Source organism: Vicugna pacos, chromosome 32, assembly GCF_048564905.1.
Source record: "Vicugna pacos chromosome 32, VicPac4, whole genome shotgun sequence".
NCBI lineage: Eukaryota > Metazoa > Chordata > Mammalia > Artiodactyla > Camelidae > Vicugna > Vicugna pacos.
Window position 1 is genome coordinate 5,907,699 of NC_133018.1, and position 18,818 is coordinate 5,926,516.

An 18,818-nucleotide genomic window follows, 5' to 3' on the forward strand; every position below is an offset into this window, starting at 1 on the left:
CTACCTAGCCAAGCCACTTTGGAATCCTTAACCAACAGAAACCATATGAGATAGTAGATAATTATTATTGTTCTAAGCCATTGAGTTTTGGGGTGGTTTGTTGCACAACAGTACATAACTGTTGTATAGCTGTACACCCCTCAACTCTGGGTCAAGATTCAGTCCTACTCCATGTGGACTGCGGTGGAAAGGCTGGTTCTCTGAGGAGTAGTCAAGCTGCTGTTAGTGGGAAAATAGAGCAAATGAACACTGTGTGAGCCACACAACAGCAAACCCCAACAATGGGTGCCCTGCAAACGCACACTTGCCAGAGGATTGAGACCCTGATGCAGGGGAGCCAGCTCAGCCCTGTCCAGATGCCTGACCCGCAGGAAATGTGAGGTAGTAAATGTGTGTTGATACAAGCTGCAAAGTCTGTGGTAATGTGTTAGGCAGGAATACATAACTAATACAGTATTCGACCCCTCTCATCCCATTTCTGGTTCAGGGTCCATCTCCCTTACTTCCTTAGCATCCTGCATTTGTCACATTGCCTCATAGACGTTGGTTTTCTTGCCACCCTCTACCTCGTAAGCTCCTTGAGGACAGGTACTGTGCCTATCATTCCCTGTAGCCCCAGTGCAGACAGCAGGGACTGGCACTAGGAGGGTGCTGGGTAATATATCATGACCCCAGGGCTGGGTAGTGTGCTCCATTACGGGCTCCTGTAACACCCTCATGACAATGATGGTGGTGGTTTTTTGAACCTTCACTGTGTACTGAGATGAAGTCAAGGATGTATATTTTTAACTATCTTTCTGTGATGATTCTGATGCATAGCTAAGCTTAGGAAACACTACACCACTTGAGACATTCTGTGGAAACTGCATATTGCTCTTAAGATGGCTGTAAACAGTCTTCCTGATTAAAAAAAAATCCTTTTGTATTGCATACATACAAAAAAATACACAACTCACAGATGCGCAGTTTGATGACTCCCCAATCACCAGCCTCAGAGGTAACCACCATCCTAACTCCATGGCCTCTCATTAGTTTTGTCAGTCCTAGAACTTCCAATAAACAAAACTGCAGTTTGTACTACTTTGCGTTCTTTGGCTCAACATATTTACACTTTTAAAAATGTATTTATTTATTTTTTATTGTTGGGGGTAATTAGGTTTGTTTGTTTGTTTGTTTATGTTTAGAGGGAGTACTGGGGATTGAATCCAGGACCTCGTGCATGCTAAGCATACGCTCTACCACTTTAACTATACCCTCCCCCTTTACACTTTTGATTTGTTAAAACTATCTGGATTAAATTTGAACAACGACGACTGAGAAGGTTAAGGAAGGAGGTGCAAGCCTGGGATCCTAAGAACCCAGTACCATAGTTGGTTTTTCCAAGAGGTGGAACCATACCTGCTCTCCGCCCACCTTTCGTCCTCTCTGCTGGAGCCAGAAGAGAGATCGGCGTGGACAGTGGGCGTGGCTACAGCCTGGCCATTTCCTGGTGGGGGCAGAGAGTTAGTCTGGGGGCGTGGCTCCAGCCTCGGCTTCCCGGCGGCGGTTGGTTCCGGGTGCGGGACAGGACGAGGCTTCCTGTCTGCGCCTGCGGAATCGCCGTTTGACCCCGGAAGTGCCGGCGCTCCGGGAGCTGTCACCGTGAACGGCGGCGGCGGCGGCACAGCGCCGGCGGTGGAGCCGCCGAGGTGAGTGCGTGGCTGGGCCCTTCCGGATGTGGGGCATCGGGCCTGAGAGGGGCAGTGGCCATGCCTTACGCGACCTCGGGCCTCCCGATCTCCATGACAGGGCCAAGGCTTACGCTGCCCCAGGGGCCATGAATCGCCCCCAACTCCCCTCCCCCAGGCCAGGCCTCTGGAGCCGAAAGTCTCGGGTTGGGGGCTCTGCCCCAGAGTGACCTTGGATGAATCACGATCCTCCCACCCTCACCCCGAGCTTCAGTTTACTCAGGGTTCATTCATTCATTCAACAAATCTGCCTAGCGCCTCCTACGTGCCAGGCACAGATCTTGGCACTGAGGATCCAAACAGACGGAGTCAGACAAGGCTTTCGGCCTCCTGGAGCATACAGTCTAGTGGGCGGAGACAGAGAGCCGACAAATAAATGCACTAGGTAGTTAAAGATGACAGTAGCCGAGGGAGTGAATATTTTAGAGAGGGTTGTCTGGAAAGGTCTCTGAGGAGTGTAATATTGAGACTAGAAGGGGTGAAGACAGTCAGAGAAACTGAGGCAGCAGTAGCCCTGGGGATGCTCCCAGGCCTTATTGTGATTGGTGGCTGCTCCAAGCTCCCCTTCTAAAGAAAGCCCTTCCTTAACTTTTGGCTTCTGCTGCCCTGCTTGGCACTAGGGATACAGTGCAGAGGGTGGGGCACAGATACCATCATGATCATTGTCATTATCCTTTTGGAACTTAGAGTCCAGTCTTTGCCTAGTTTTTTTTTTCTACTCATACTTTAGATGAAAACTCAAATCTTCTTGACATCCTCTCTCCATCAAGTCAGTTGTCCCTGTTAAATGCTGTCATACCTCCATGGACCTACCTGCATAGCATACTCACGGTATTGACTTTTACTTGTTTGTATGGCTATTTGGTTCATATCTGTTTTAACCGTGAAGACTATAAGCTCTATGAAGGTCCAGAATCAGATCTGTTATTTGCCCAACTTAGTATTCTCCAGGCTTCAGTGCCTGGCACATAGTAGGTACTCAAAAAATCTTTGACTGAATGAGCTAGAGAATTAACATAGTTATTGCTCTCCAGTGTTTCATAAGAGGCCTCTCCTGCCACCAGGTTATTATCTTCTCTCTCTGATCATATCTCTCCTCTACTTAAATGACCACTCACTGCCTTCAGATGAGATGCTAAAATCTTCAGCATAGCATTCAAGGCTCTTTTTAAAATGGCTCCATCTTTCCTATCCAACCTTGTCTCTCCACTTCTGTCACCACTTCCCTGACCTTGTGTTTTCCATACCAAGTGTCTCCCTCTTCTTCAAGGCCACGGGCTCTGAGCTTTTCCTCATGCTTGCTCTTTGCTTGGAATACCCTTCCTTGCCATCTTTTCATCCTGTCCTTCTACAGCCAGATTATAGGTCACCTTTTCTGTGACATCCTCCCTTTCTCTGCTGTGCTTGTTTTGGAAATTTCCAGTTACAAGTCTAACTACACCAAATGATAGTCATTTACATGCCTGGGACCTAGGATGTATTCAGTTAGTGTTTGCTTAGAAATTGAGGAAGTGCTCTGCCTATGGTTGGGACTTGAATAATAGCATGAAGTCAACTTTACCGAGTGCTTAGTACATGCCAAGTACTGTGTTGAACACTTAGCACTGGTTACTTCTCACGTCAGTCCTGAGGGATGATGTACTGTCATTATCCCGATTTTACAGATGAGGCAGTCAAGGCTTAGAGAAGTTAAGGAACTGTCTCAGGGTCTCAACATGGGTAGGGAAATGTGGAGCCAAGATTTGAACCCAAACTGTAGAACTATAAACTTCTCTTTCAACGACCACACCAGCCTGGGTCTGAACTGTCCTGACAGGCACTGGCTTGGACGAGTGGATTTCTTCTGAAAGCAAGTGCTGACTCTACCTGTTGAGGCCTGGACTCTGGAGCCTAAAATCATACGGATGGAGAGACGTCTCCTCCTTATGACTCTTTCCCTACCCTAGGTCCCCACACTGGACTCTGCCACTGCCGTCTCTGGAAGGTGAGCATGGAAAGGACTGGGCCTGTGAGTCATTTAGATGTCTGCGCTGGTGAGCCGACCACTGATGTTTCCAGCTACCTCCCCCAGATCCCTGGGGGATTAGGAAAGAAGTATTTTTAGCTTGTTCAGCCCAAGAGATCTAGGTGCCAAGGCATGAGAGCTGGGCTTCAGTTTCAACTTGGCCACTCATACATTTGCCTTGAGCAAATCAGGGTCCCTCTTTGGACATCTGAGCATAATAAGCCTTCTCGTCCTTAACTGTGTTGTTGTGAGAAGCTGGTAAGACAGTAACTTGATTAGAAATAATGTGCAGGCAACAGATGGTATTATCTACTTTTTGCAAAGATAAAAGATGAAAACTTACTCCAAGGCCCTTTCATTACTTTGCCCCGTGATTTTTTTTCAGACTACCTCCTGTGCAGGTCTGACCTTGGAACAGGCCTTGAGGACTAGACAGACTGATCCTCTCTTTACATCCTGGGTGAAGGTGGATATCTTCACAGCCTTTAAAGTAGCCCCTGACCCAAGGTTCCTTGTATACGAAGCTGCTTCCCACCTCCTTACCTTTGCTCCTGCTGTTTCTTCTGCCTGGGGCACCCTTTTTCCCTCCCATTGTCCACTATCAAGACTCAACTCTGGCTCTCCTGATCCTTTAGGTTCTCCTCTAGAAATGCTTTTTTGACAGCCACCCTCCCCACGGGCTCAACTGCACTAGAGTCAGTACAGCGAATGGTTAAGAGCCAGCCTGCTTCACCAACCACTAATGGGGAGACCTCGGGCAAGTTTCTTATCTTCTCCAAGCATCTGTTTCCTCATTGATAAAATGAGGGTAATAACAGGACCAACCTTAGAGTTGTTATGAGCATTAATACATTAATATATTAACGTGTGTAAAGCAAGTTAATGCTGAGAAAAGCACTTAGAAGTGTACTGGCCCCTGAGAAGCAGTTTCCTGATGCTGCTATTGTCATTATTATTATTGGATCAGAAGCCCCCCCAGCCCCCCAGGGCAGAGAACCCGCCTTAACAGTCTGTCTTCATAACACCAGGGCCTGGCCTGATATCTGAGATGTGGGCTCTGTGAGGGCTCCGGAAGTGATGGTTTCCTCATCCTAGCCTTGATGTGTCTTCATGTGGTCACTGAAGCTGTGCTGGCCTTTTACGGCTTGTCTTCAGGGGCCTAAGTCACTTGTATTCCATGATTCAACTGCATCATATGCATGTCCCTCCTGTGGGTCAGGCCAAGTGGTACTGAGGAAAGAGTGCTAGATGGGAAGACAGGAGACATGGGGTCTGCAACTCACTGACTCTGAGTCCAGTTTGGGCTTCTCTAGAAAGATGCTCACTCTGGCATGTTTCCATGAATTCTGTTGTTCTTCCTGGTCTTTCTGTCTATCCATGTCCTTCTTCCTTGAAGCCTGGAGAGTGGTACAGTCGTAACACCCTCTGCAGGTGAGGAAAGACCCAGGACTCCAATCCCCAAAAAACTTAAAATCTGCTTAGAGTTGTAAGAAAAGTGTCCTCATATCAGTGGTTCATCGGTTATTTGATTTGACTCTGTGCTGGTCACAGGAAAGGTAGAAAGAAGGAGAGCTCAGGCAGTCTTCACAGAGCTCACAGGCCAAGGAGGGCAGGGCACCGGAGCTGTAATAAAGATAATCTAGGTGCTTTTAACCAGCACTTCTCAAATTGGGTGCATACCTGGGAGTATTTTCCTCCTCAGCTGAGAACTACTGCTTTAGGCAAAAAAAAAATCACTTTGGTCTAGATTAGTAGGTGGTTGAACCAGGCCTTTGAGGCCAGCATTGGGAACCGCCCTGAGGCCAGAGGTTGAAGCCTCTCTCTGGCTCTGCGATCAGCCCCAGAGCAGACCCCTGGGGCATCAGTGTCTGCCCTCTTCTTCCCATCCCTCTTCCTTTCAGGAGGGCCACGCAGCACAATGCCCGCTCTGCCCCTGGACCAACTCCAGATCACCCACAAGGACCTGAAGACAGGGAAGCTGAGGACTTCACCAGCGCTGGTGAGCCAGTGCCTTGAGGCCGTGCAGCCTGATATTATCATTCTTGCAATTTCAGAAGAAAAAAAGTAAATTCCTTCTTCATCTGTTCTAGGAATGACCCGAGGGCCACAGTCTGTAATTCGGTAGCTGGGGTACAACCAGGTGCTCCCAGGAGGGGTGTAGAAGTTTCCTTTCCAAGCAGCAGCTTGAATTTGAGTAGGATTTTCCATGCCACCGCCCCACACCTTCCGTACAGGGCATTTCATTTTGAATCAAAGTCTGATGGCAGTTCTGACTCAGCCAGAGCTGGCCTGGCCTTGGATCCAGCCCAAAGCTGGGTCTGGGGATTGGACCCTTTGGGAGGTGTTCAGGTTTCAGATGGGCCTTTTTCAGAGCTCTCTCAGCTGCTATCCGCTTCAGCGGGAACACTCACTTGAGAGGTAAGGCTGTCTTTTCTCTCAACCAGCCAAGAAGCACCACAGACAGACTCGGCAGGGCTCGTGAGACTGAAAATGAAGGAGGCCATGAGCGTGCCAGTTACTAGCCTTGGAGAGATTAGAGGCACAGAGAGGTGCCAGGCTGCTAAAGGAGACAGACGCGGGGCCTGGAGTCCCCTTTACCCCTTCCTGTTTTCCCAACAATATGAGCTTAACTAAACAAGGTGGGAGGAAGTCTTTTCTAGGGGCTTGAGTAAATTCGTGGGAGACAAGAGCTTGATGTTTTATTTCCTGCTTTCTGGATGGCTTCCTATTACTTTGTAACCACCCTCTAATAATAGTACTTAATATTTACAGAGCACTCGCTCTGGGCCAGACCTTTCTAAACCCTTTACCTGATTATCTCATTTAAGCTGCACTGCAGCCCTGTGAGTAGGCATTTTGGTGGTCCCCATTTTACAGATGAGGAAACTAAGAGTTCAAGGTCACAAAGCTAGACAATTAGGGGAGCCAGGATGGGAACCCAGCCAGGCTGCCCCAAGAGTCTGTGCCCTTAACCTTTCTGCTGTGAAGCCTCCTGTTCCTTTTTCATAGTTTTTTTTTTAATTGAGGTATAGGTGATGTCCAATGTTGTATGTTTCAGATGTATAACATAGTGATTCACAATTTAAGAGGTTACATTCCATCTTTAGCTATTATAAGATGTTGGCTCTATTCCCTGTGTTGTGAACACAATATATCCTTGTGTTCATAACCTTTTTATATAAGGAGGATATTTATCAGAAAATCAAGAACTGTTCTGTCTAATACATTAGCCGTTCACCACAGATAGTGATTGAACTCTTGGAATTGTGGATATTTCAATCGAGGAACTGGACTTTTAATTTAGTTGATTTAAATTAAAATAGCCCCATACAGTGAGAGCCTACTGTATTGGCCAGCACGAGCCAGGTGTGGAGCAGTTCCATCTCTGCAGAAGTCCTTTTGGGTGGTGCTGGTGGAGACTGGTTCCTTGAGTCTGATTTCCCACCTCAGCCCTTTCCCTGTGTGCTAGACACCTGGGCTGCCAGGCTGTGGGCTCTGTGGGAGCAGGGACCTGGTCCCTTCCCTTCACTCTGGTTTTCCAGTGCCAGGTACATAGCAGGCTCTCTGGAGACATTCAGTAAACAAGTCAAGCACCCCAGCCTGGCTTTGTGACAGACACTAGAGCCACAAAGAGGAAAGACGTGGTTCTTGCCCTTGAGGGTCCCATGGGCCGAGAGAGAAGCAAACTGGTAGAATCTCTGCAGTGTGGTCAGGATTGTGATGGAGGGAAGTCCCAGCTGCCATGTGAGCTGAGGGCCCAGGCTGCTGTCCAGACCAACGAGGTATGTGAGCACAGGGAGGTCTTGAGGAGCGGGGGGCACATGCCACCCGGGAAGCCTTCGTGTAGGAGAGGGATCCTGAACTGGGAATTGAAGGGTGAAGAAGCACTGGCCAGGCAGGGCAGTGGGAGAAGGGTGGACCTGGCAGGAGGACCTGAGTATCATGTCCTGGAGTCCTGAGAGCCTGACTCCTACACCAACCTCTGGTCACTGGGGGTGGAAGTGGTATCACAGAGCTAAGGAGCTCGGCTTTGTGTTTAATCTCACACATTCTTGACCATGTCACTTTGGGCAAGTTACTTAACCTCTCTAAGCCTCAGGATCCAAAAAGGGTAACAAGAATTAGTGTTGTGGGGTGGTTGTGAGGATTAAATGAGATGTGTGTGAATTTAGCACTGTGGCTAGAACATAGTGAGCACTCAGTAAAGATGGTGATGGTGGCTATGACAGTGACAGCGGCATTAAGAATGGGATGGAGGGCAGGGAGAGAGACGAGCTGAGGATGGCAGCTGTCCAGCTGAGGAGCTGTCTTGTCGCCCGGGCTGCAGATCCCTGGAAGCTCCTGAAAGATTGTCCTGAGATATGCACCCACCCTGTATTTGTCTCTTTAGCCCCAATTTGGGAGAAGATCTCTAGCAAAGGGACAGCCATCATGCTGCCTTTGCAGAGGGACAGCTGAAGCTGATATTTATTGGCTAGTTACCGTGCAGACATACAAACTTGCTATTGAGAAGCCAAAAGAAATCAAGTCTGGGGCCAAAATGGGTGAATGAGCTCCTGAGAAAGACAAGGCTCGTTGAAGTGGAGCATTTGGAGAACAGTACAAAATAGTTTCTCATCGAGATAAACAGAACAGAAGTTTGATGGGCAGAGAATGTTCAGAAAGCTTCTTGGAGCAAGTTGGACCTACGCCAGACTTGAAGGGTGGAAGATGCCACTGGAGCCTACTGCTCTTTGCCCTGGAACCTTCCACGATCCCCACTGCCTACAGAACAACGTCCCCAATCTCGAATGTGGCATTCAAGTCCTTCAAAAACCTGGGCAGGTTCTAGTCCTTCATTGCCTCTGTTCGTTCCTTTGTTCAACCAGTAAATGTATCCAGAGGGTCTGCTCGATGCCAAGCACTGTTCTCCGGACTGGAAATGCTGTGGCGAGCAAGGCTCAGACTCCCTGCAGAGACCCACAGGGTAGTGGCGGAAACAGAGAAGGCAGGCCCTCCCTTTTATATAACTTTATTGGGGTATCATTGAAGGACAATAAACTACACATATTTAAAGTATACAGTTTGATTGGTTTTGACACCTGTATACACCCAGGAAACCATCACCATAATCAAAATAACAGACATCTCTGCCACTCCCCAAGGTGTCCTTGTGCCCCTCCATAGTCTCTCCCGTCCTCTCTCCCTGCCCACAGCAACTACACATCTGAAAGCACTTCTGATGCAATTTAGCAAGTGCTACAGTTGGTAGAAACACTGGTGAACCCCTAGCCTAGTCAGGGTGGGAGTTGGGAGGCTTCCTGGAGGAGGTGAGGTTGGAGCTGGGGTCAGAAGGACGAGCAGTGAGACCAGGGTGGCACGTGGTACTGCAGGTCATTTAGAAGGTCCGCAGGGTAAGCTTTGGTTTAAATCCTGCCTCAGTTGCCTCCTTAGCTCTGTGACCTTGGCAGAGTTCCTGAATCTGACTGAGTCTTGGTTTCCTCCTCTGTCGAGTGGGGAGAATACGATCTCCCTTTGAAATAGTTGTAGAGAAAAAAGAAATTGGCTGTGGGACATGCCTGCTCAGCAGCCAACATGGGGCAGGTCCTCAGCAAGTGGTGGCTTTTATTATCATCATACCAGCATCTCGCCCTCCAAATCCATCTCCCACTGCCCGGTGCACTCTGTGCCCTTTTTTTTTAATGGCCTCCATGAAAATACTGTGTCTTCCATCTAAAAATCCTTCTCATCCTCCGAGGCCCAGCTCAGTTGCTGCCTGCTCTGGGAAGCTTTGTCCTGCTGGCGCAGTTGACCACTTGGTGCACTCCCACAGTCACTCTGCCAGGTTTGAGCTGTCTGCGTTGTGCTCACTTGTTGGCTGAGATGTGCATCCTCCCCCTGGGGAATGGGCTCTGGCAGCCCTCGGATGTGCGTCCCCACACCTGGCACAGCAGGGCGCCAGTAACTGTTTGTCAGATTGCAGGAAGGTAGAGTCTCAGGGCTGTGTGTGTGTGTGTATGTGTTGGGTGAGTCAGGAGCGGTGAGTAGGCTGGCCTGAGAAGTGACCTAAGAGGTGAGGTGTCAACAGATGGAGGAAGGAGGGGAACTTGGAAACCAAGGAGATGAAGTTAGGCATTAGAGAGAGGTTTTGAACTTGTTTCAGTCATCAGGATTCATTTTTCCTAAGAGTTAGACCTGGAGCCTGATGGTATAAATTCTGATTTAAATGGGAGGGATCCCGATAGGTGCTCCCCAAGGAATCGTGTGGGACTCAAAGACTCCACAGTTTGCAGACCTGCGTTAGGCAGTCGGGAGGCATAGGTGGTTCTCAAGAAAACTGATCAGTCAGTGGTGTTTTTCCTGTCCCCCTGGACTGACAGCCCTGGAAGTGGGTGGACTGTGGTTGATAACAGCTGAGACGTAGCCCGGCCTTCTTCCCGCTACCACCTCCCCCAGAGAAAGCAGCTCTTCTGTAGTCAGAGGAGAACACTGAGCCCATCTTCTCTTCTTTATGACGAACAAAGTAAGAGTTGTTCATGGCAAGGTAAGGGTTGGGAGAGACAACTTGGGATGCTAAGCCGAGACCTGCAATTACGTGATTAGCATCTTCCAAAAAGAAAAATTACCGAGGGTTTTTTTTTCTGATTATAAAAAGGAGACAGCACAATGATATGTACAATATGATACTGTTTGTGTCAGAAAGATATAAAGAGGCCCAAACAGATGCCTCATATGGGTACATTTTAATGTCGGTGCTTAGAAAAGTTCCGTGAGGATGCTGAAGGATGCCCTCTGGGTTGACATGGGGACTGAGGGTGGTGTGGTCCTAGGTGACTCACCTTTCTGTACTTTTGTGAGTTTTTGAAAGACAAGATGCTCATGCCTCCCTTGTATAATTTTTTAAATAATTTAAAAAATAATACATGCTCATTTTTTTCGGTGGGGGGAAGTATTTAGGTTTATTCATTGATTTATTCTTAGAGGAGGTACTGGGGATTGAACCCAGGACCTCATGCATGCTAAGCATGCGCTCTACCACTTGAGCTATAACCTCCCCACGGATGCGCATTTATTTTCAAATTGGAAAAGACATTCAAGTCATAATCCCTTCTACTAGAGATGGCCGCTATTAGCTTTGGAGTGTTGTCCCCCACCCCCCCCACGCATATTTTTTTAGCATGTATTAGTGTGTGACTGTGTTAAATATGTGTACTTTTTTTTTAAATCCCCAAGCTGGTTATATTAAATAGAGAGGTTTGTGTCCTATTTTTCTTCCCTCAACCTTTCCCTGTGTCGTTAAATATTCTCCAAAAATCATGGTTTTTAATGCCCGCCTAGTGTTCCCTGGATGCAACCAAGCCCCCTCTGTTAGAGACACTTGGTTCTTTATGCTTCAAAGCTCCTTGGAGGGTCACCGGTTGGAACAGCCAAGTGTTGTCATTGCTGTGGGTTGGCAAATGGGCCCTCGCTGACTAACCTCTGCCACGTTAACACGTGGTTTTTGGATCCGTAGCACCCCGAGCAGAAGGCAGACCGGTATTTTGTGTTATACAAACCGCCCCCTAAAGACAACATTCCCGCCCTAGTGGAGGAGTACCTGGAACGCGCCACCTTCGTAGCCAATGACCTCGACTGGCTCCTGGCCTTGCCTCACGATAAATTCTGGTGCCAGGTAAAATTCTATCAAAATTAATGCTAAGACAAAGCACATGACATGCCGTTGGTTGGTTGCTGTTGTTTTTCTCCCCCAGGAGATGCTCTTTTCTCTACTTCTTACACTGGATCCTTAACAGCAAATTGTGGTTTGGATTGCTCTGTCTTGTATCACAATCTTAATGACGTTTACACAACACCTTCCAACGTGTCATTGTTAGAAACTCGTGTTTAGCCCTCGGCTCATTCATACCTCCTTGGTCCCTTGGGGTTGGAGTGTTTGCCCCAGGCCAGGGCTGATGGGCCGGGAGCCCCTGCACCATCCACCCTTGAGCCCTGGGGCCTCAGTGACCGATCCCCCTCTCCCCTGTCGCCTGGCTTAGGTCATCTTCGACGAGACCCTGCAGAAGTGCCTGGACTCCTACCTGCGCTATGTCCCCCGGAAGTTCGACGAGTGGGTGGCCCCGGCCCCGGAGGTTGTTGACATGCAGAAGCGCCTGCACCGAAGTGTTTTTCTCACCTTCCTCCGCATGTCCACTCACAAAGAATCCAAAGTAAGCCCCTGATCCCATGACAGGTCGCCAGTGACACCTGACGCCTCTGTGCCGGGCTCTCACCCCTGGGAAGGAAGGCTCTGGAAGTATCCAGTTTCCTCTTTGTCTCCCTTCTGCTTTTGTTCCCACTGTTGGGGAAGAAATCTGTGCCACCTCCCTTATCCTCTCAGTCCCCGGGTCTCCCGCGTTACACCCGGTGTTTCCATCAACAGGAGCCGAGGGCCCTGGGCCAGGTGACGTGTGACTCTGCCTTTCCTCGTGCGTCAGGGCGAGAAAACATTGCTTATGATTTTTAAAAGGAACTAGTATGTGCTTTTTAAAAACCTTTACCTTTTCCTCCCTCGATTTTAAAAATAATAATTCTGCCTCTAAGGAACTCAAACATTACGGAGGTATTTTGTAGATAATGAAAGTCACCCACAAAATGCCCTCCCCTCAGAATAACCACTGTTAAGCTGTGTGTTCCTTCAGGGAACTTTTTTCTTTTCAATACTGTGTGTGCATGTGTGTGTATGTGTGTGTGCCCACATATCTGTGTCCATATTTCTTTTAAAAATAGTTTCTTGCTTTTTTTTTTTCCTAACTTGTTAGCATGGACATTTTCAAATATACACGAAAGTATAATGAATCCCATGTACCCGTTACCCGGCTTCAACAGTTATCAGCATTTTACCAATCTTGTTTTCTCTCTCTCCCTGAGGATTTTTTTTTTCCCTTGGAGTGTTTTAAAGCAGTCCCAGACATCATGATCATTTACCCGTAAACAGTTTAGAATGAATCCTCAGCTGATGATTTTAAAGTGTGCTTTTGCTTCTTTTTGCTGTAAAATGAAGAGTGACCGTTGCTCCGGGTCAGCACAGGAGGCTGAGATATGTTCACGGTGTGAACAGAGCTTCGTCTGTCAGCCAGGCCCCTGTTGGTGGACCCGATTGTTGTTTCTTGTGAGTTTGCTGTTACTTCACAATGCGCAGATCTTTGGAAAGTCTCTCATCCTTTCTGTATCCTTAGGAACACTTCATCTCCCCGTCTGCTTTTGGAGAAATCCTTTACAACAACTTCCTGTTTGACATCCCAAAGATCCTGGACCTCTGCGTGCTCTTTGGCAAAGGCAACTCCCCGCTGCTGCAGAAGATGATAGGTACGTGGGGCCCGGGGCTGGGGGGAGGCATAGAGATGGCCCCCCCATGCCAAAGGGGGGTCCCAAAGGCAGTGCCCCGATGAGCGTGGGGGTGGGGGTTCAGAGCAGCAACAGCAACAGCAGGTGGTGCTTGGAAATGACTTAACTGATAGTTGTGTCGACTGAAAGAAGTGACAAAGCGGTGGTGGGGGAGTGGAGACAGAGTGGGTATCACAGGGTCCCCCAGGATCTTGGAGTCCTCGTATTGGAGTCCAAACATGTCACACAGCTGAAGGAATGGGGGAGTTTGCTTCAGCAATGAGAGTAAGAGCACCAGCGACAGCTCACCTTTATCTGAGCGCCCACTGGGGGCCCGGCAGGCCGCTGGGCCTTCCTTGTGGGTTATCTCAGCTGAGCCCCACAGCAGCCCTGCCATGGCAGTGGCGTCATCGCAGCAGCCCTGCCATGGCAGTGGCGTCATCATCCCCATTGACGGTTAAGGAAACTGAGGTGAAGATGTCAGGGACTTGCCTGAGAGCCCACGACTACTGTGTGGCCAAGCTGGGATTTGTGTCACTTAGGCCCAACTCTCAAGCTCTTGCCCTTTGCCACTTCCTGCCTCAGGGATGCTGAGGCTGCCTCGGAAATGTCACGATCTGCAGTGATGCTGAGAACAGGTGGGGCAGAGTTCAGAGAGGGCTCTTACGTTGTGAAGGGAACAGACATCAGCAGTTGGATCCTGTCGGGAGGCCTTGGGCCGGAGGGTTCACTCAGAGGCGGAAGCTTTGTTGGGATGCTAGAGGGCAAACAGCGCCCCTAGGGGATCCGTCCTTGAATCAGAGCTCATGGCCTTGGGCCGGGCACAGAGAGGTGCTCACCCTGGACACCCCCGTCAGCCCTCTTCACCATGAGATTGTAGGACACAGTCTTGCAAACGTCCAGTTACAAAGCTGAGTTATCCCTTGAAATGGTTTCCTTCCATTGTTAATTTAGAAAACTTTGTTAATTTAGAAAATTTTGGATGAATGTAAGTTTAAAGAAACAGGAAAGCAATGACCAAATACCTCCACCCAGAGACAGTCACTTGCAGTATTTCCTTCTAGCCTTTTCTCTGTGTATTGTTTTAAAAACATACCAGAGCATAATATATATGAAATTTCCCATCCAGCTTTTTTATCGGAACAACCTCTGATTTCTCATTCACATCTAATCATTGCCCAATCAACAGTTAATTCTTTTATTTTCTCAGAGACAGTTACACTATCATGTTGACTGAGAGGATGGGGTGAGTGAGCAAAATCACGCATGATCAGTTAGAGAAACAGTTATCAGGCCGGTTTGTTTAGAGCAGAGCATTCCAGGAGGGCAGCGCCGGAGCCAGGGAAGGAAGCTGGGCTGGGTCGGGCGGGCACCACTCCAGGCTTTGGCACTCATGGAGCGAGCGATGTTGCTGGTGGTAAAGAAGGAGGGCTTGTAGACCTGAACTGCCTGATCTACACCCCAGCTCTCTTCCTGAGTATATCACTTTGACTGGGTCAGTTAGCCCCACTCGAAGCCTCAGTTTTCTCATCTGATAAAAGGGAAGACTAGTGACCCACCTCATACGATGGTTGTGGGGGTTAAATATGAGGTGGTGCCTGGCATGTTATAGGCACTTGGTAAGCGTGAGCTCTTATTGTGATGAGGCCGTGGGAGCCTCTAGGAGCTGGAGCAGGGCAGGGAGCCAGCTGGTATCAAGGTTAATCTGGCAGCACAGAGGTGGGGGGAGTGGGGGACCGGAGGCCGTGGAGGAGGCCAGTGCTTCAGTGTGGATTCAAGGTGAGAGTTTGGGTGGGCTGCTGGGGTGGAAAAGGACATCCAGGAGGCAGCGTGAAGCAGGGCTTAGTGAGGTCAGCTGGAGGGAGAGGTCAACGACTCTGGACAAAACGGGTGTTGGAGAGCAGGCTGAGGGAGTGGGCTGTGACGGAGGCAAGGTCAGCGTTAGATCTGTGGGCTGTAGGTGGCTCCCAAGATCTGGGGGAGGTGGCATCTGGCTGCAGTTTCAGACAGGCAAGGGTGGACTGACGAAGCTCTGCTTGCTGCCAGGGTTCCTCGTCTTTGGGGTCACTGGCTTCTTTGAGAATCAGATGAGAGCTTGTCTCCCGAAAAAATACTTCCTCATAGATTTTGAGGTGTTTTGGAATGTCCTTGTCCCCAGATTGAGAACTGTAAATTGGCTTGTGAAGGAGAGCCCTTTCTTTGGCTCACAGAGGATGGTTAACAGAAAAGAGGGCAGGATCAGGTATCAGGAACCCCTTCATTCTTCTGTCTTTAGGCCCCTTCTTCACACCCTCCAGCACAAACACACACACACCCACAAACACACACACACACACACACACGCAGAGCCGCTCTTTGCAACCCTTGAATAGAAGACACAAGACATAGCAAGGGGCAACCTCCCCTATCTCTACCACAGAAGCTCTTGAGCAGAGCAGATCAGCTGGAAGAGGGTTGACAAAGGAGAGAAGCAGGGAGCAGGGAACTGGCCAACTGTCCTTTGGGCAGAAGCCCAGTCCTTGCCCTTCCCCCACTTCTGGCTTTTTTTAAACCTCAAGGCTGGTGTTGTGAGCCAGCAGGTGTGATTGTGAAAGCAGGGCCTTTCAATTAGACTCCCTCGGAGCCGCTTTGCCAAAGCTGGAGTGAGGCCTTGGCCCTGTCGAGGACAGCACCGATCTCTTTGGCGATAGCTCCCATCCCCCTTGGGTTTCTGAACAGCCTCAGTCTGAGAAGGAACATTTCAAGGGATGCCATTGCTGTCCCTACCTTTTTAATTATTTCTTTAAGAGATCAAAAGTCAGATCTTCACTGTCACTGGAATCAGATAAAGAAGAAGAAAGGGACTGCGAAGGCCCCAGGGGTAGACTGTGAAATGTGATCTATTTTGATGTTTATAGAACATCCCTGTTACTCAGGCTTAAGCACTGGAAGGATTAAGAGAGAGTGCCTTCCACTGCTCCTGGTGGTCCGGGTGTGGTGAGGACCACTGTGTGGCCCTGGGAATTATGGGAGGAGACCTGCTCCTGATGCTTGGGTCAGGGGGCTCTGCCTGGAGAAGGTGGCACCTGCCTTTTAGTGGACTTAGCTCTGGGAGGTCACTCCAGGCCTCAGGGCTCATTCCGTGAGGTTGAGAATGGTTTGAGGGAGGAATTCAATTTGGGGAATGGGGAGAGGTTGGCCAGAAATGCCTGCAGAGGCCACATTTCATAGGGCCAGTCATGCCATGGTCAAGAGTTTGAACTTGACCTTGAGGATATCAATAGGAGGGTTTTATGAGGAAGAGCGAAGGTTGGTGGGGAGACAGCTCAGCCACTCCTCACCTGTCAGGAGCAGGAGGTGGGCACAGATGGTCAGGGAGCACTTTCACAGGGTTAGGGATCAGCACCCATCTGGAGGTGGGAAGCGCTGAGCAGGCTCACGCTGGTTAAACACAGCTTTCTGGAATCAAGGGACGAAACGGCCTCTGGGAAAGTGTTTCCAGAAAGTCTAGCCACCTAGCGACTTGCTTAGTCACCCAGCCCCATCTGGCCTTTGATCTCATTCATTTTCAAATCCTCCAGGATGGGATGAGGGCCTCAGGGTTATCATTAAGGCAACCGAGGACAGACCTGCCCAAAGACAGAGGACGCCTAGAATTGAGAACATCCTGACAGTCAACCAGCCTGAGATGCTGGGATTGTAGTGGGATGCGGAAGCCAGGCCTCCTCTTAAGCGCATTGGCATTTTGCATCGTCTTGTCCCCCAGCTGGCTGTGATCCTCCCTCCCTCCCCTCCCTCACCATTTGGGCAGCCGGAACACTTGGTTTCTGTTACCATATGCTCTAAGCTCCACACTCACGGCAGCACTTGGAGGAGATAGTAGACCCTCAGAGAGAGGCTTCATTTTATACGAATAATTGCAAATGTGTGGCAAATCTGTTTCCAGGGCCCTTGCAGGCCTCTCACCTTGGGGTAGGGATTACTACAGCCAGTAGATTCAAAAGCGGAGGGTAAGAGAGTTTCTAGAGAAATTTCCCCCTAGGATCTCTGCACATTATTGGAGGCATGGCCTGGCAAGAATTCTGGACTGTGGCACCCAGGTGTCTTGAGCAAAGAGATCACATCTCCTCATTTTCCTGGATGACTGACTCCCACTGACAAAGCCAGTGCTGTCACACAAAGCACGGTGCCCAAGTGTGATCATTCTCTGGGGGACCGCAGGGTGAGCTGGTTTGACCAGAGCGAGTCTTTTACGTAATTCGCTGGGCAGAGGTGCTTAAAAGGTTAAATTGTACGAGTGAGGTCCCCCCCCCCTCAACCTCAGGGGAAGTTTCTAGGCTGGCCAAAGCTCTGTGCCAGCAGGGCCAGGGGCCAGGACTGCTCCAGCCAGGCGGGCTTCGGAAAGGGGAGAAAGGTCACAGAACATGCTGGCAGCCACTGGTAATGTGTCCTCTCCACCCCCACTGTCTCTTCCCTGATTCCTACCTTTCTCTTCTCTTTTCAGGAAACATCTTTATCCAGCAGCCAAGTTACTATAATGACCTAGATGAAACCATGCCCACCATCCTTCAGGTACCAGCTCCCAGCCCTAAATGGGGAGGGCAAGCTTGGGAGACACGCCCCTTCTCCCTCCTGTTCCTCACCTTCCCTGGAGGAGCCCGAGAAAAATGTTTACCCCCATCCTCCTCTAGACCTGCCTCCAGACCATCTCTGCGTCCTACCTCTCACCTCACCCCTTGGAATTTGTCCTTCCCCCTCCTGAACAGGACTGAAATCTGAGAGTTGTCCACACTCATAATACGCAAAGAGCTTAGGATGCATCTTGTATCATTTGTCAACAGCCATGTGCCTCTAAGGATACCCCTGTGCTTCTCAGATCAGAGCTTTAGAGTCTTATAAAATCGTTTTACAAAATAATGTTCATTGTAGAAAATTTGACAAATACCAAAAAAAAAAAAAAACCAGGAAAAGGAAGATTAATCTTCCTCCATAATCCTACCACCAAGAGATGGCCACTGTTCACGGTAACTTTTAGAATTTTGCATGCTAGACTACTTAAATATGGTGCAATCAGTTAACTGCTTCCATGATTTTAAGATGGGCTCTGTTCTCCCCTCACTGTTGATTTGTCTTTTATTTCATAAATCACCATTTCCAGGAGATCCAAAAACATGTTACATGTTGCTGAATGTGTCTCCTAAATATTCATTACCATGCACAGGTGCCGCCATGCAGTCAGGTAACAGCTGCAGGGTTCCAGGGACCTTCCATACATTTAGTCACTTTAATCCTCAGCACAATCTTGTAAGAAGGGCGCTGCCATCACCCTCCTACACACTTTCCACTCTGACCCTACTCTCTGAGAAGGTCTTTGTCTCAGCTGTTGTCCCAGGAACGCTGGCATATATTCTCAAGATTCCGAGGCAGGATCACCAGTCCCTCGATACAGGGCAGGGGTCTCAACTACTGGTTCGACAGGATGTGGGCAAAAAACCTCTCGTGTTTCACAGGTCTTCAGCAACATCCTCCAGCACTGTGGTTTGCAAGGAGACGGGGCCAGTGCCACACCCCAGAAGCTGGAGGAGCGGGGCCGGCTGACCCCCTGCGACATGCCCCTCCTGGTGAGGTTGCCCTTCAATTCAACCCAGCTTCTATCTGTACATAGAAGGCCCGGCAGCTTCTTCCCCTGCTCCCAGTCCCTTGGTCCCTTAGGGTTAGGGCATTTCAGCGGGCCTTCATTTTTCTCTGGGAGCTGCTTTTAGGGA

General features: G+C 49.3%; 1 protein-coding gene across 11 annotated transcripts in view; it reads left to right on the forward strand.

The window, feature by feature from the left end:
- The first annotated feature begins 1,530 nt into the window (after positions 1–1,530).
- Positions 1,531–18,818, forward strand: part of ASCC2 (activating signal cointegrator 1 complex subunit 2) — a 35,529-nt gene continuing 18,241 nt past the window's right edge. Inside the window, exons 1-9 of one of the 11 annotated variants that reach the window (XM_072953247.1) lie at positions 1,532–1,688; positions 2,458–2,558; positions 3,674–3,711; positions 5,634–5,731; positions 11,225–11,383; positions 11,748–11,918; positions 12,927–13,056; positions 17,558–17,625; positions 18,564–18,674. In XM_072953247.1, coding sequence (XP_072809348.1) covers positions 2,515–2,558; positions 3,674–3,711; positions 5,634–5,731; positions 11,225–11,383; positions 11,748–11,918; positions 12,927–13,056; positions 17,558–17,625; positions 18,564–18,674 — 819 coding nt within the window. In that variant the 5' untranslated portion in view covers positions 1,532–1,688; positions 2,458–2,514. Of the gene's footprint in view, positions 1,689–2,457; positions 2,559–3,673; positions 3,712–3,740; positions 3,761–5,633; positions 5,732–10,096; positions 10,235–11,224; positions 11,384–11,747; positions 11,919–12,926; positions 13,057–17,557; positions 17,626–18,563; positions 18,675–18,818 lie in introns of those variants that run through there. The other 10 variants (XM_072953251.1, XM_072953250.1, XM_072953249.1 and 7 more) reach the window with 10 other exon arrangements.